Raw genomic sequence first — 12,844 nt, 5'->3', positions numbered from 1 at the left:
GACAACACAGTGTGACAGGCTGGGTGGAGACAAGGAAAGAGAAGAGGACCTATTGGTTTAGACAGAAACTTTGAGCCAGTGGACTATTAGATGGGGCTATTCTGTGTTGTAGATATTTGTGTGAGTTTATTAGAGAAATATGTCATAGAATTTAGCAAGTCCCATTTCACTGGGGGCTCAGTTGCACCAAACCAGTAATGCCATTTTCTGAAAAGGCTAGGAAGTGAACTCAGAGAAGGCAATGGCACCCCACTCCAGTACTCTTGCCTGGCAAATCCCATGGATGGAGCAGCCTGGTAGGCTGCAGTCCATGGGGTCGTGAAGAGTCGGACACGACTGAGCGACTTCACTTTCACTTTTCGCTTTCATGCATTAGAGAAGGAAATGGCAACCCACTCCAGTGTTCTTGCCTGGAGAATCCCAGGGACGGGGGAGCCTGGTGGGCTGCCGTCTATGGGGTCGCACAGAGTCGGACACGGCTGAAGCGACTTAGCAGCAGGAAGTGAACTAGGTATCACTGTGAATTCAGGCCAGCCTGGGGACTTTGAGACTTTGTGAAGAATGGATTGGGCCTCTCAGCTTCCACTAAACCCATCTCCCTAAAGTCCCCAGAACAGTACCTGACCCAACAAGCAGATACAAAAGGAAGAAGAACTTGTGACACCTGTTCTGCACCCCCCACCTCCAATGCACCAGGCTGACTTCAGCACTGTACCATCAGGTGACAGCAGGAGATGCCAACCCTCAAGAACACCCCAAACCACGCTTAAGTCCATAGCAGCTCACCTGCCTGCTTACATGTGCTGCAGAGCGTGGGGGCCTCAGGGGGGAATCACCTTCACCACCTGGCACTTGCCTCTGAGCAGACTCTTGGCCTGACACTAGGCAGGGGAGCCTTTTCCTTTGGAAGTGTAGTGAGCTCTACTTAGACCCCCAGCAGGCTTCTGAATGCCTGGCCCCAGGGAAGCCTGCCACTGAGCAAGCAGAAGCTTGATGCCTCAGTAACCTGGCTCTGTTACATAAGGGACACGAGAGATATGAGTCAGGGACCTCAGGCTGGCCCAGGCCCAGCCTAGCCTGGGAGTGAGGCTAAAAGGGAGGTGTGTGTTTGTGTGTGGGGGGAGGGGGGGTAAGCCAGGAAGGAGCTGCTGGAACCACTTCCCTTCCTCTCACTTCTCACCCCCTTCTTCCTCAGAGATAGCTATAGCCAATCGCTGGCCTACAAAGCTGAGTGGGAATCCCGGCCAGACCCTGCGTTGTGAGCAGCTGCTCTCCATCTCCCCTGAAGAGAAGACAAGAGGAAGTAGGCTGAATAACCAAGGCTGTTTCGTGAGTAAATTCTTCCTTCTAGGAAGGATGGGGAAGGTCCCTGTGGGGCTTTGTCCACAGGCAGGGGCCTGATTTCAGGCTGGGCCTATTTGAGGAAAGTGGTTCCCAGGGGAGGAAGGCTGATCGCATGCCTGGGGCATCACTGACCAAGCAGCTTAGGGCTCTGGTTTCCCCTCGGGCTAGTGCTGCACAATGGGAAGCCTCCCAGTCAGTCTCCAAGCTGGCTGGGATCTCACACCTCACAAACTGTTTCCCATAGGGCAACAGCCACTTTGGGGCAGAGATTTCCAGGTAGAAGGTACAAGTGAATTAGCTTTGCCCCATGAAAAGACTCCCTCCTGCCCAGATTAGCATTTGAAAAAGCTTATTTTCTAGACTCCTCCCATCTTATCCCCACTCTGCCTCCTTAGCTAAAATGGATTTTGGCATGGGTACATGGTGGCTTCCATAAGCCATTTCCCCATGCTGACTCCTCATCAAACCTGCTTTGAGGCTGAGATCTAGCCTTCAGCCTTCACAGAGATCCCATTAGTCCACAGGGTCCTGCTCTGCTAAACCCATGGCCCCAAGCGAAGCCCTAACCCTTGTCCCATTATTGCAGGCAATGGGACAGCACAACATGTCCTGGGCCATTATTGCCTTCTTCATCTAAAAGAGAAATTTCGTCTTTTTTGACCCTTGTGGTCAAGGAATGCTCTCCCTTGAGTGCACTGAGCACACTGAGTGCCCCACCAAATGGGCCCAAGCTTCAGGCCCACTCAGCACATTGGCTTCCCCAGGGCTAGTGAGACTACTGCATGACACCAACCAATTTGTTATGTAAACCCAGCCAGTCATGGCAGATTATGGCTCTGTGGTCATATTGAGGGATCCCTTACATAAGAGGAGAAAGTTCAGGTAAGAGCATAATCGTGATGCGCAAACACGACGCAATGGCTACCACCAAGCTAAAGACGTGGCTGACCTTATTCCTCTCAACCAGCCCACAAGGTACAGGCAAGTGCTCTGCTGGGCTCCACCACTCAGGGGACCCAGAGACCCTGGCAGCCTTGGCCAGACACATCCATCTCCATTTACCCAGACTTCCTGGCCTTCATGACCTGTTATGGAAAGGAGCCAAAGCTCTACCTGGAATTGAGAGCTTGTTAGTTTATCTGGAAGTGCAAATATAAGCAGGATTGTTAACCTTCTCTTCAGGCGAGGAGGGAAAATAAGGTCACCCTGGAAAGAGTTATTTTCTGAGGTGTGGGCTCACATGGGCCCATTCCTGGCAAGACTGAGGAGGAGGAGGAGGTGGAATTTGTGTTCTGTTCTTGTCACTTTTCTTGAAGAGCACGAATCTTCCATCCAGACCTCTCGAGCTCTGTGCTGCCCAGAGCCCCACATTGCAGCAGGCCTTTCAAGGACTCTGGCCCCATCTCTCTACTTCTCTTCTCCAAACTTGGCTTTCATAGGTTCCATTCCCATAGAACACTATTCCCAATGAGCTGTCACCCCGAAAGGAAGTTCTGATAAACAAATCCACATAAGGTGGTCAATGGTGAGTAAAACATTTACATGTTACTCTTTTAAAAAGGAAATCTTGGGTAGCAAACCTGGGTAGACCCTGCCCATTCATGAGAGAGACACACTCAAACTTTTTCCAGTCCCTAATTTATGAGCATCCTGAAAGCACATCATTTCCCTCATAAAACTTCTATCATTTGGTTAAACTTCTTGGCTTTCTTTCATTGTAATCACTAGCACTAGCAGCTGACTCAGGGAGGGAGGCCTTCTCCCCAAAGAAATAGACATTTGCTCTTTTCATGGGCATTACTACACCTGAATGAATTGACTATCAGAAAAGGACTACAAAACTGGGTTGAAAAGTAGGTTCTGGGCAACTCCACTCCTAGGTAGAGACCTGAAAGAATTGAAAGGAGCTCAAAAAGATACCTGGACACCAATGTCCAAAGCAGCATACTTCACCAGATCAAGCAGGTGGAAAGAACTGAAGTTTGTGAACAGATGAAATGGATGACACAAAATGTGGTGTATCCATCAAAGGAATGTCATTCACTCATAAACAGGAAGTAAGTGCTGATAAATGGATAGACCTTGAAAACATTGCCTCAAGTGAATGAAACTATACAAAAGGCCACATTTTGTATAATTCTACTCATACAAAATACCTCAAATAGGCAAATTCCTGAGATAGAAGAACGGAAGTTACCAAGGACTGGAGGGAGAGGAGAACAGGGAGTTACTGCTTAATGAAAATGACGAGTTAGTCATTCAGTCATGTCTGACTCTTTGCTAACTCATGGGCTATAGCCCACCAGGCTCCTCTGTCCGTGGAATTCTCCAGGCAAGAATACTGGAGTGGGTAGCCATTTCCTTCTCCAGGGGATGTTCTGGACCCAGGGATCAAACCTGGGTCTCCTGCATTACAGGCAGATTCTTTATCACCTGAGCCATCAGGGAAGGTACTAAATAGGTACAGAGTTTCTGTTTGGGATGGTGCCAAAGTTCTGGAATGGGTAATATTGCTGACTGCACCATTGTGAATATACTTAATACCACTGACTTGCACACTTTAAAATGGTTAAAATGACAAATTTTATGTTATAAATATGTTATTGGTATATACTGATATACCTAATATATACATATTCTTTATATACATATATAACATACACTCATATATAGTATATATAGTAGTTGCTAGTAGAGCAGCAGGGTCACTCACCACCCAAAGCCTCTGAGCACATGGAATTCACATCTGTGTCTCAGTAAAAAGACAATTTCTAACACATCAGGGCTCTCATGAGGTATACAAACCATGAATGTTACGTCTGCAAATGCATTTGTGTTTTCAACAGACAATGTGTCCTAATTCAAGGTGCCTATTCTTTGTCAGACCACTAGGCACTAAGGAAAAAGTTATTTTAAATTACCCTGGGCTAGGAAAGGACTTTCAGAGTTTGATATCAAAAGCAAAACTCACAAAGGCAAAGAATAACAGACTTAAGCACAGAAACTCAAAACCTTTTCCCAGCAAAGTCCACCATCCTCAAAATCAAAGGGCAAAATTAGTTGAGAAACGGTTGCAACCTCTAAATCAGAATTTCTTGTGGTGTGGCCCAAGTACTGCTGCACTATGGAATAGGAACTTTGGATGGCAAGGACAGAAAACTGATCTTAGAGTATAAAATTAAGCTCTACAGCAGGCAGGTGGGAGAGTTTTGCCCCCCAGATCCTCTCAGTTCAGTTCAGTCGCTCAGTCGTGTCCGACTCTGCGACCCCATGAATCACAGCATGCCAGGCCTCCCTGTCCATCACCAACTCCCGGAGTTCACTCAGACTCACATCCATCGAGTCAGTGATGCCATCCAGCCATCTCATCCTCTGTCGTCCCCTTTTCCTCCTGCCCCCAATCCCTCCCAGCATCAGAGTCTTTTCCAGTGAGTCAACTCTTGGCATGAGGTGGCCAAAGTACTGGAGCTTCAGCTTTAGCATCATTCCTTCCAAAGAAATCCCAGGGCTGATATCCTTCAGAATGGACTGATTGGATCTCCTTGCAGTCCAAGGGACTCTCAAGAGTCTTCTCCAACACCACAGTTCAAAAGCATCAATTCTTTGGTGCTCAGCCTTCTTCACAGTCCAACTCTCACATCCATACATGACCACAGGAAAAACCATAGCCTTGACTAGACGAACCTTTGTTGGCAAAGTAATGTCTCTGCTTTTAAATATGCTATCTAGGTTGGTCATAACTTTCCTTCCAAGGAGTAAGCATCTTTTAATTTCATGGCTGCAGTCACCATCTGCAGTGATTTTGGAGCCCAAAAAATAAAGTCTGACACTGTTTCCACTGTTTCCCCATCTATTTCCCATGAAGTGATGGGACCAGATGCCATGATCTTCATTTTCTGAATGTTTTCCTCAGAAATCAGGTTCAGGAATATACATTTATGAAATCATTACTTTGAAGACTCAGAGAAGCACAAATAATTTTTATGCAAATTTTTCTTGGAAGCTTGATTTCTGAATCTACATCTTTCCCTTTACTACTATATATCACATCAGTAGGGAAGGTTAAAAGAATTAACACACGTAAAACAACTAGAAATCTTGCTATTATTTTCTGAGCATCTAAGTGGGGACCAGTTGTTGCTGGCGCAGAAGCTTAAAGGTAGAGTCCAAGGGCTCTCAGAGCTGCAGGAGAACTCAGATTCAAAGTAGCTCAAATCACACTGGCTGGGGTGCTGGGGAGCTGAAGAATAGAGCTGATTAAGTAGTTCTGGATAAAATCTTAGAAATAAATTTGAGATTACAACAATGACAACAACAGAATATGGCAAAAGCTCCCCTTTCAGCTTGCTATACTTTACTGATCAGAGAATTTGTTGTTGTTTAGTCACTAAGTTGTGTCCAACTCTTTTGTGACCTCATGAACTGTAGCCTGCCAGGCTCCTCTGTCCACGGGATTCTCCAGGCAAGAATACTGGACTGGGTTGCCACTTCCTTCTCCAGGGGATCTTCCTGACCCAGGAAATGAACCCATGTCTCCTGCATTGGCAGGTGAATTCTTTACCAATGAGCCACCACAGAAGCCCAGATCAGAGAATTAAGGCCCCTCAAATTTCAACTTCGCAAATTTTTTAATAGGCTGCATTTTAATTGAAAAAAAATTAGCTCTTTGCCCAGCATATTCTATCTGCCACTTAGGTTTTCCAGTTTTAGAAGCATTTTCAACAAATAATACAGTATAATAGATTGACCAATCATCCCAGTTTCCCTGGGACTGTCCCTGTTTGAGCACTGAAAGTCCTGTGTTGGTGGAAAGTCCTGGGATGGTTGGTCACCTGACCTAATTAGGACATTTTAACCATTTGATTAGTTTATGGGCTAATATTTGCCTCTGCTTAACAATTCTTCCTTCATCGGCAATTCTTTAGTGTCCTACTGATCTTAGGTGGAGTCTTGGCTCTGCTCTTCATTGTAAGGCATCGAGAAAGTTATTTAATTTTCTCCAGCCTTAATTTCCTTCATTAAAAAATGAAGAATGTACCACAGGGAGGAGGGAGGAGGGTTCAGGATGGGGAACACATGTATACCTGTGGCGGATTCATGTTGATATATGGCAAAACCAATACCATATTGTAAAGTTAAAAAATAAAGTAAAATTTAAAAAAAGATGAAGAATGGTGATAACAGTACCCATTTCATTGGGTTGGTGTAAAATTAAATGAGGCTATGCAGATATAATGCTTAGCACACACTGTAAACACTCAGTAGATATTTAGCTATTAATCTATTATAGTTATTAGTTACCTAACACAAGATTGAAGGGCTGGTGTATGAAGCACTTCTCCCCCCACAAGTAGTTTAGAGGGACTATTTACACACCAATGAGCTACATGCCCATTACCACTGATTCATACATATATACACAACACTGTTCATCAGGGCTTCTACCAGGCTATCAGAGTTACTGCATGTGGTTCATACCAGAAAAAAAATCATATTTAAACCCTTATAAGAATTTTCCAAGAGTCAATTAAAGTTGTAAAATCTTTACATAGGACCACACCAACAATTAAGAAGTCATCTAGCCAAAAAAAAACCTTTATTGAGTACTGGCAGTATAATTAGAAGCCAAGGGAAACCCAAGTAAGTGGAAAACACACCTTACCCTCAAATTACTTACACTCTTGTGTTCCAAGGAAACCAAGAGCTAAGCTGAGAGTCAGGGACAGGTCAAAGCAGAAACCAGATAGAAATCAAGAATCTGCCCCACGCTTCCTCCCAAGAATATAGGAGCCCTTGCAGTGGGGGAGTGGGCTGTAGGAGGAAAGGCAGAAAGAGTCGCTTCTCCAGAAGAGATGGCCATGAAGGAGACAAGTTAGAGGAAAAAGACACTCAGGCAGGAATCTGAAGTATCAAATAATTAAATGGAATAGAAGTAACAATGATGGCTGTGGTATGAAGCTAGAAAACCAGGGAATAAATGAAGTAGGAAGAGGAAATTTTCACTCAGAAGACTGTCCAGCCTAGATTTTGGAGAAACCCCATGACCAGCAATAATGGCCTCCTATTTTGCCAATAAGCATGTCATTAGAGGCAAACTTTCAACCAAATTCAGAATCTCCAGTCTCTAAGGTCCCAGTTGTGAAGGCAAATGACAGAATGGTTTGTCTTTCTGGAACTGTTAAAGTGGTTACCACAGGACCCTGTCACTCCCCAGCCTGGGGCTTGAGTTGCTCTGTTCCCAGGAGGGGAGGCAGGGTGCTCAGAGACAACTTCCCAATGATATGTCCTGTTCCCTCCACCAAAGCCCTCAGCCCCCAACCCAACCTGGTAGCATTTCCAGGCTTTGCCAAGAACCAAGAGGTGTCAACAGAGTAGGTGGCAAAGGAGGTCTTGCTGTTTTCAAGAAATCCAGACCACCAGAAAGCCTCCCAAGGTGTGGCACAAGTGAATACTTTGATTTCAGACTTTCAGCCTCACATCTCACTCACTTAGGTCTGACCCTCCCAGGCCTCCAACCTAGGACCCAGAGCTGAGGAAGTGTCCCCTCTTATGTTTCATCAGGCCATTTTGGAGCAGATTCTCTCCCAGTTGAAAGAGTGCAAGTGCTATGAGCCGTCTTTCCAGGTGTCGCTGCCACCCATCCCCCACTACCTACAGCCCTAAGCTCAGTAGACTATTAGGAACCTGTTAGGGCTTTCGCTCTGCAGGGTTGCAGTGGCTGTGGTCTGAATACACTTGTAGTAATCTTTCACCAGAAATGAAGATTCCCTGGAAACTCAGCCTGGTTTCTTAGAGACAATGAGATAAATTGATGCCTAAAGCGAAATAATAGATGAGAAAGGGCTGTGATGGCGTGGAAAATAATGTTATAATAATGCTAATGAAGTCGGCAGCCTTGCTTGTCCCTCCTGGAACTTCTGGGACTGTGGAAGTTAACATGGTTTGAGCACTAAGTGAGGTAGTTCTTGCCTAGCTCGATGGCTTTTAAAATTTCCTATTTGTGTCTCACCGACAAACCATCAAATTATTCAATTACTCTGTGGAAGCCCAAAATTACTTATTACCTTGTCTGAGCACATTACCTGCCCATGACTTGGAATCTCAGAACTAGAAGGAAGCTTAGAGACCAGAGAGGTCAAGCAACTTGCTCAGGGTCACACAGGGAACTAGACACATAACTTGTACTACAACCGAGGTCGCCCACAGAGGGTTTCTCTTTCTCTTACGGTAACCTGTGACCTTGAAGAAGAAGAAAACCCACACACCCCACCCCCACGCGCGTGCACACACACACACTCACCAGTGCCTCAGTCCTGTGGCTCTAAGAACACCAAACCCACAGCTGAGTTTCCTAAAGTTGCCTCTCCTGCCTCAAAATTGCTGCAGTTGTCTCCCCAAGACCGGCTCTTACCAGAGTGCCTCAGACTGGAAGACTGCAGCCACCTTTGGTCTTCCCATTGTGTTTTTCTCCTCCACTCTCCCTTTCTTGCCCTTCAGCAGGATTTCTAGAAAGTCTGACCTGCACTCCAACAACAGGCTTGCCATGACATACACTCATCCACCCTCCTGTCCTGGGATGCTCTTTGGGGCTGCTTTTAGCTGTCACTGGAAATGGAAGGCTATGATCCATGGTGGATCATGGATGGGGAGGGGTCCCTCTATCCAGAGTTTCAAGAAATTCTCACAGGTCTCTAATTTTTCTTATTCCCCATCCTCCCCCACACCAGTAGCAGCTGAATCTGTCGGGACAATTTGCTTGCCCCTATTCTCAGTCAGGGCCACTCAGTAATTTAAAAGCCCTTGCAATTTCTGCCCAAGTTTGCCTGTTTGGAAATGGACTTTTGATAAGCGTGGAACTCAGGTCCCAAGAGCATCCCATGGCAGACTCTCCAAAGTGGCCATAGAAATGTAGGCATTTGGGTAGAAAGTGCCGCCGGCTATCCCCAAAACATCTACCGCTCTGTCACTCTGTCCATCTTATGTGCTCCAGCATTTCCCCAGCAAAGCCTCCGCAGGCACCTTTCCAAACAGGGCTCCCACCTGCCAGGCCTCCCCTCAGCCACACAGGAATCGAGGTAGCCTCCTGGGTCGGGTTGTGGCGGTCCCGGGCGCCCAAACCTCCAGTGCCCCTCTCAGCCTTCCAGAGGGGGCGCATTCAGCCCAGGCAGGTGCGAGGCAGCCGAGACCAGGTGCCCACCCGCGCGTGCCCCGCCACCCACCTGTGGAAGAAGAGCAGAATGGAAAGCATGGTCTGGTCGATGTTGCGGTTGCAGATGCCCTCGTTGATCAGGTAGCAGGGGTCCCGCAGTACGGGCTCTAGCGAATCCTGCCGCATTATGCTATTGAGCTTGTCGGTGTTGAGGTTCTCGAAGACCAGCTTCTCCTGCAGCTGCCGAAAGTTGCTCACGGTGGGGCTGCCCGAGTTGTTGTTGTCCCCGCCATTGTCGCGCTGGAGCCCGCTCCGGTGGGCCAGGTCCAGGCAGCAGTTGCAGCAGTCGAGGCCGACAGGTGAGCGGCAGTCGGACTTGGGCTGGGCCATGTTCTCCGGCTCGGGGGCCGCCTGGCCCGCGAGGTCAGGGGCAGCTGGCAGGTGCGCGCCCGCCGGGCCGGCCGGAGGAGACTCCAGGGTGTCTGGGACAGACAAGCTGAGAGGAGAAGAAGAGTTGGAATTGAGCGTCAAAAGCCGGCCACCGTCGGCTCGGCCCCCTCTTGGCTGCGCCGCTCGGGGTGCGAATAGAAACAGCTGGACAAACAGCTCTGAGCGGATCCTTCGGGCTCACTTCCTCCTCTTCCTCCTCCTCTCCGCCCCCCTCCTCCTCCTCCGCCTCTCCAGGCCAGGGCCGCCCCCACCCCCCACCCCGAGGTGCCGCACGCGGCCCCCGCGCCGTCCCAAGTTTCCCAAGTGTGACAGCGGGGGCCTGAGGCGGACCTGGGGTAGCAGGAAGGGCGGGCGGCGGGGCCGACAGAGAGCCGGGGCGCGCCCTCGCTCCCTCCCTCTCGGGTTCCCTCCCTCCTTCGCCAGCTCGGGGACTCGCCGGCTCTCAGGCTCTCCGGGGCTGCGCCGGCGGAGCGGTGGCAGAAGCCGAGCGCGAGTGAGTGAGCGAGCGAGCCGCGCGCCCGGGAGTCAGCGCGGGGCCGTGACAGCATGCAAATGACCCGCCGGGGGGCCGGCCGACCACGCGGGGCCGCCGCCGCTTCGCCCGCGCGCGCCCGGGAGCCGGCGGCACGGTACTGTGCCCCCTCCCCCGCTCCGCTCCCACCGGGCTTCCGCCCCCATCTTGCCCCAGCACCCGCAGGGCCGCCCGCACCTTCTGCCGTCCTCCTGGGAGCCCGGCCCCGCTCGGCCTCCTTCCGTGAGCCCCGCCGCGCTTTGGCTCGGGCTGTCTTGCTGCTTCTGGCGCATCTTGGGCCAGGAATCCCTGAGAGCCGCCGCGCCACCCCCGGTCTCGAGCTCAACGGGCGGACCAATGTGCCTGGTCCCACCGCGGACGGGTCCCCCTACAGGAGAGACGCCGCCTTCGAGAAGCGGGGTGGGGGTGGGGTGAGGTGCAGAGAGCGCGTGGCCCCTGCTGGGTGTCCGAGGGCGCTGTGCGCGCCTCGGGCTAACCGACGCGCGCATGTAACAAAACTCAGACGTACGCTCAACCGCTCCTCGGTTTCTGTCCGTTTCTTCTCCCTTCATTCCTTTCCCCCTTTCCCCTCAAATGCTCTCTCCTATGTCTTCCCTGAACCCCATCTGAGGTGGTCTTTGCTCCAGCTTCCTGGAATGCCAGTCCGTTAGTAGTTCTCCCTCTGTCTGCACTCCCCACCCCCACACCTTGCTTCTCTTTGCCCTTCTTCTTCTATTCTTTCTCTCATATTTATTTTTCTGTTCCTTTGCCCCTCTTTCTCTCATTTATTTTTCTGTTTTTTTTTTCTCTTTCTTTACTCCTTTCGGCCCTTTCCTTTCTTTCTTGCCCCCTTTCTTATTACTTTTTTCCCCCCCTTTCCTGGATTTCCTTATTTAGGATTTTTCTCTGCCATTCCTCTTTTACTCCTCTCGGTTTCTTTCTTTCTCCTTTCCTTTCCCTCATTTTATTCCCCCCATGCTCCCCTCACTTACACACCCCCTCATTCTCCTTAGTTTTGTCTCATCCTCCCCATTTCACTTAGCTTCCCCAATTTTTCCAAACTTGCAGTTTTTTGCTCCCCACCTACCACCTTGTGAAATGAAGTCGCTCAGTCATGTCTGACTCTTTGCGACCCCATGGATTGTAGCCTACCAGGCTCCTCTGTCCATGGGATTTTCCAGGCAATAGTACTGGAGTGGATTGCCATTTCCCTCTCCAGGGGATCTTCCCGACCCAGGGATTGAACCCGGGTCTCCCACATTGTAGACAGACGCTTAACCATCTGAGCCACCAGGGAAGTCCTACCTACCACCTTAGGTGATCTCTATCCTTACCTTTTGGAGGAGTGTAGTGATTGGTTGTTCATGGATGCTGCAGAGTGTCCTGAAACCTTGGCCTGAGGGGTTCTTGGCTCTGAGGGAAAAGTGCCCCTGGAGCCGAGCTGAGGTGAAAGGGCACGTTTGTGGAAAGCAGGCAGATTTGTGGAAAGCGGGCAGATTTGTGGAAAGCAGGCAGGTCTAACCCCAGCCGTGTGTATGTAAGTGGTAGGGTTCTGAAGTGTCTCGGGACTTGGAGACTTGGAATAGTTTGTATACATAGAATTCAGTAATTATTGGTTTCTGAGAAAAATTCAAAATATTCCTGATGTGTTCAGTTTTCACTTAAAACTCAAATGGATTGCAGTCAGCACTTCCCCACCCTTCTTTCAGCTCGCTTTCACAAGGCCGTGGCCCTTGCGATAGACCGGTACATACTGCCATCTTGTGTTCACAAAGCGGAACATTTCTTGCCTGAGTCAGATCTTGGCGGAGACACTAGAGGTGCCCCCTAGTGGGATTCACACTGCACTCGTCCTGAGAGCACGAGGTAAAAAGAGGCAGATCGTCTCACTAAGAGGGCTCGTTGGCCAGGCTGTACATCTGGATACCAGTCAGGGCACAGCCACTCTCTTTCTAGTGCCACTCCACTTATCTGAGTCTCTGGAGATCGGGCTTTCATAGATTTAACATTCCCTCTGTGTGCCACAAGTATCACCCCCATGATGAGGAGCAAAGGACAGCTAACAAACTCCTGTTTCCAAGGCTCTATAGATCTTACAAGGGGCCCGGCAATTTTCAGAAATGGAAGGAGGACAGTACTCTCTCTGCTGTAAGACGCAGAAAGCCAAAACCGATCTATGTCCCTGCCTCCTGACAGGATCCCAAGATAAGACAGGAAAGAAGGGTTGCAAGGTCACTGACTGGGCCAGCAAAGCTGAGGGTATGGTCCCTGTGTTCTCACAGACTGTTGAAGACTGTTTATCTCAAAAAAGCCAGTCGTTTAGATGCATTAATTTCCCTTTTTCTTCTTCATTGTCTTTTTTTTTTAATGTTCTTGGTTAAAAGCCAGAG

The 12,844-nt window shown here is 49.1% G+C and overlaps 1 protein-coding gene across 3 annotated transcripts in view; it reads right to left on the bottom strand.

Moving 5' to 3' along the window:
* The window catches only part of TSC22D3 (TSC22 domain family member 3), a 66,583-nt gene extending 55,699 nt beyond the window's left edge, over positions 1 to 10,884 (bottom strand). The window contains exons 1-2 of one of the 3 annotated variants that reach the window (XM_027533237.1): positions 10,653 to 10,884; positions 9,564 to 9,989 (exon numbers count right to left, since the gene is read on the bottom strand). In XM_027533237.1, the coding sequence (XP_027389038.1) occupies positions 9,564 to 9,989; positions 10,653 to 10,747 (521 nt within the window). In that variant the 5' untranslated portion in view covers positions 10,748 to 10,884. Of the gene's footprint in view, positions 1 to 9,563; positions 9,990 to 10,273; positions 10,438 to 10,652 lie in introns of those variants that run through there. The other 2 variants (XM_027533241.1, XM_027533238.1) reach the window with 2 other exon arrangements.
* Between the last annotated feature and the right edge of the window lie 1,960 nt (positions 10,885 to 12,844).

The sequence above is a fragment of the Bos indicus x Bos taurus genome, chromosome X (genome assembly GCF_003369695.1).
Source record: "Bos indicus x Bos taurus breed Angus x Brahman F1 hybrid chromosome X, Bos_hybrid_MaternalHap_v2.0, whole genome shotgun sequence".
In the NCBI taxonomy this organism is placed as follows: Eukaryota; Metazoa; Chordata; class Mammalia; order Artiodactyla; family Bovidae; genus Bos; species Bos indicus x Bos taurus.
The sequence above is the reverse complement of the archived record's forward strand: the minus strand, read 5'-3'. Positions and strand labels throughout refer to the sequence as shown.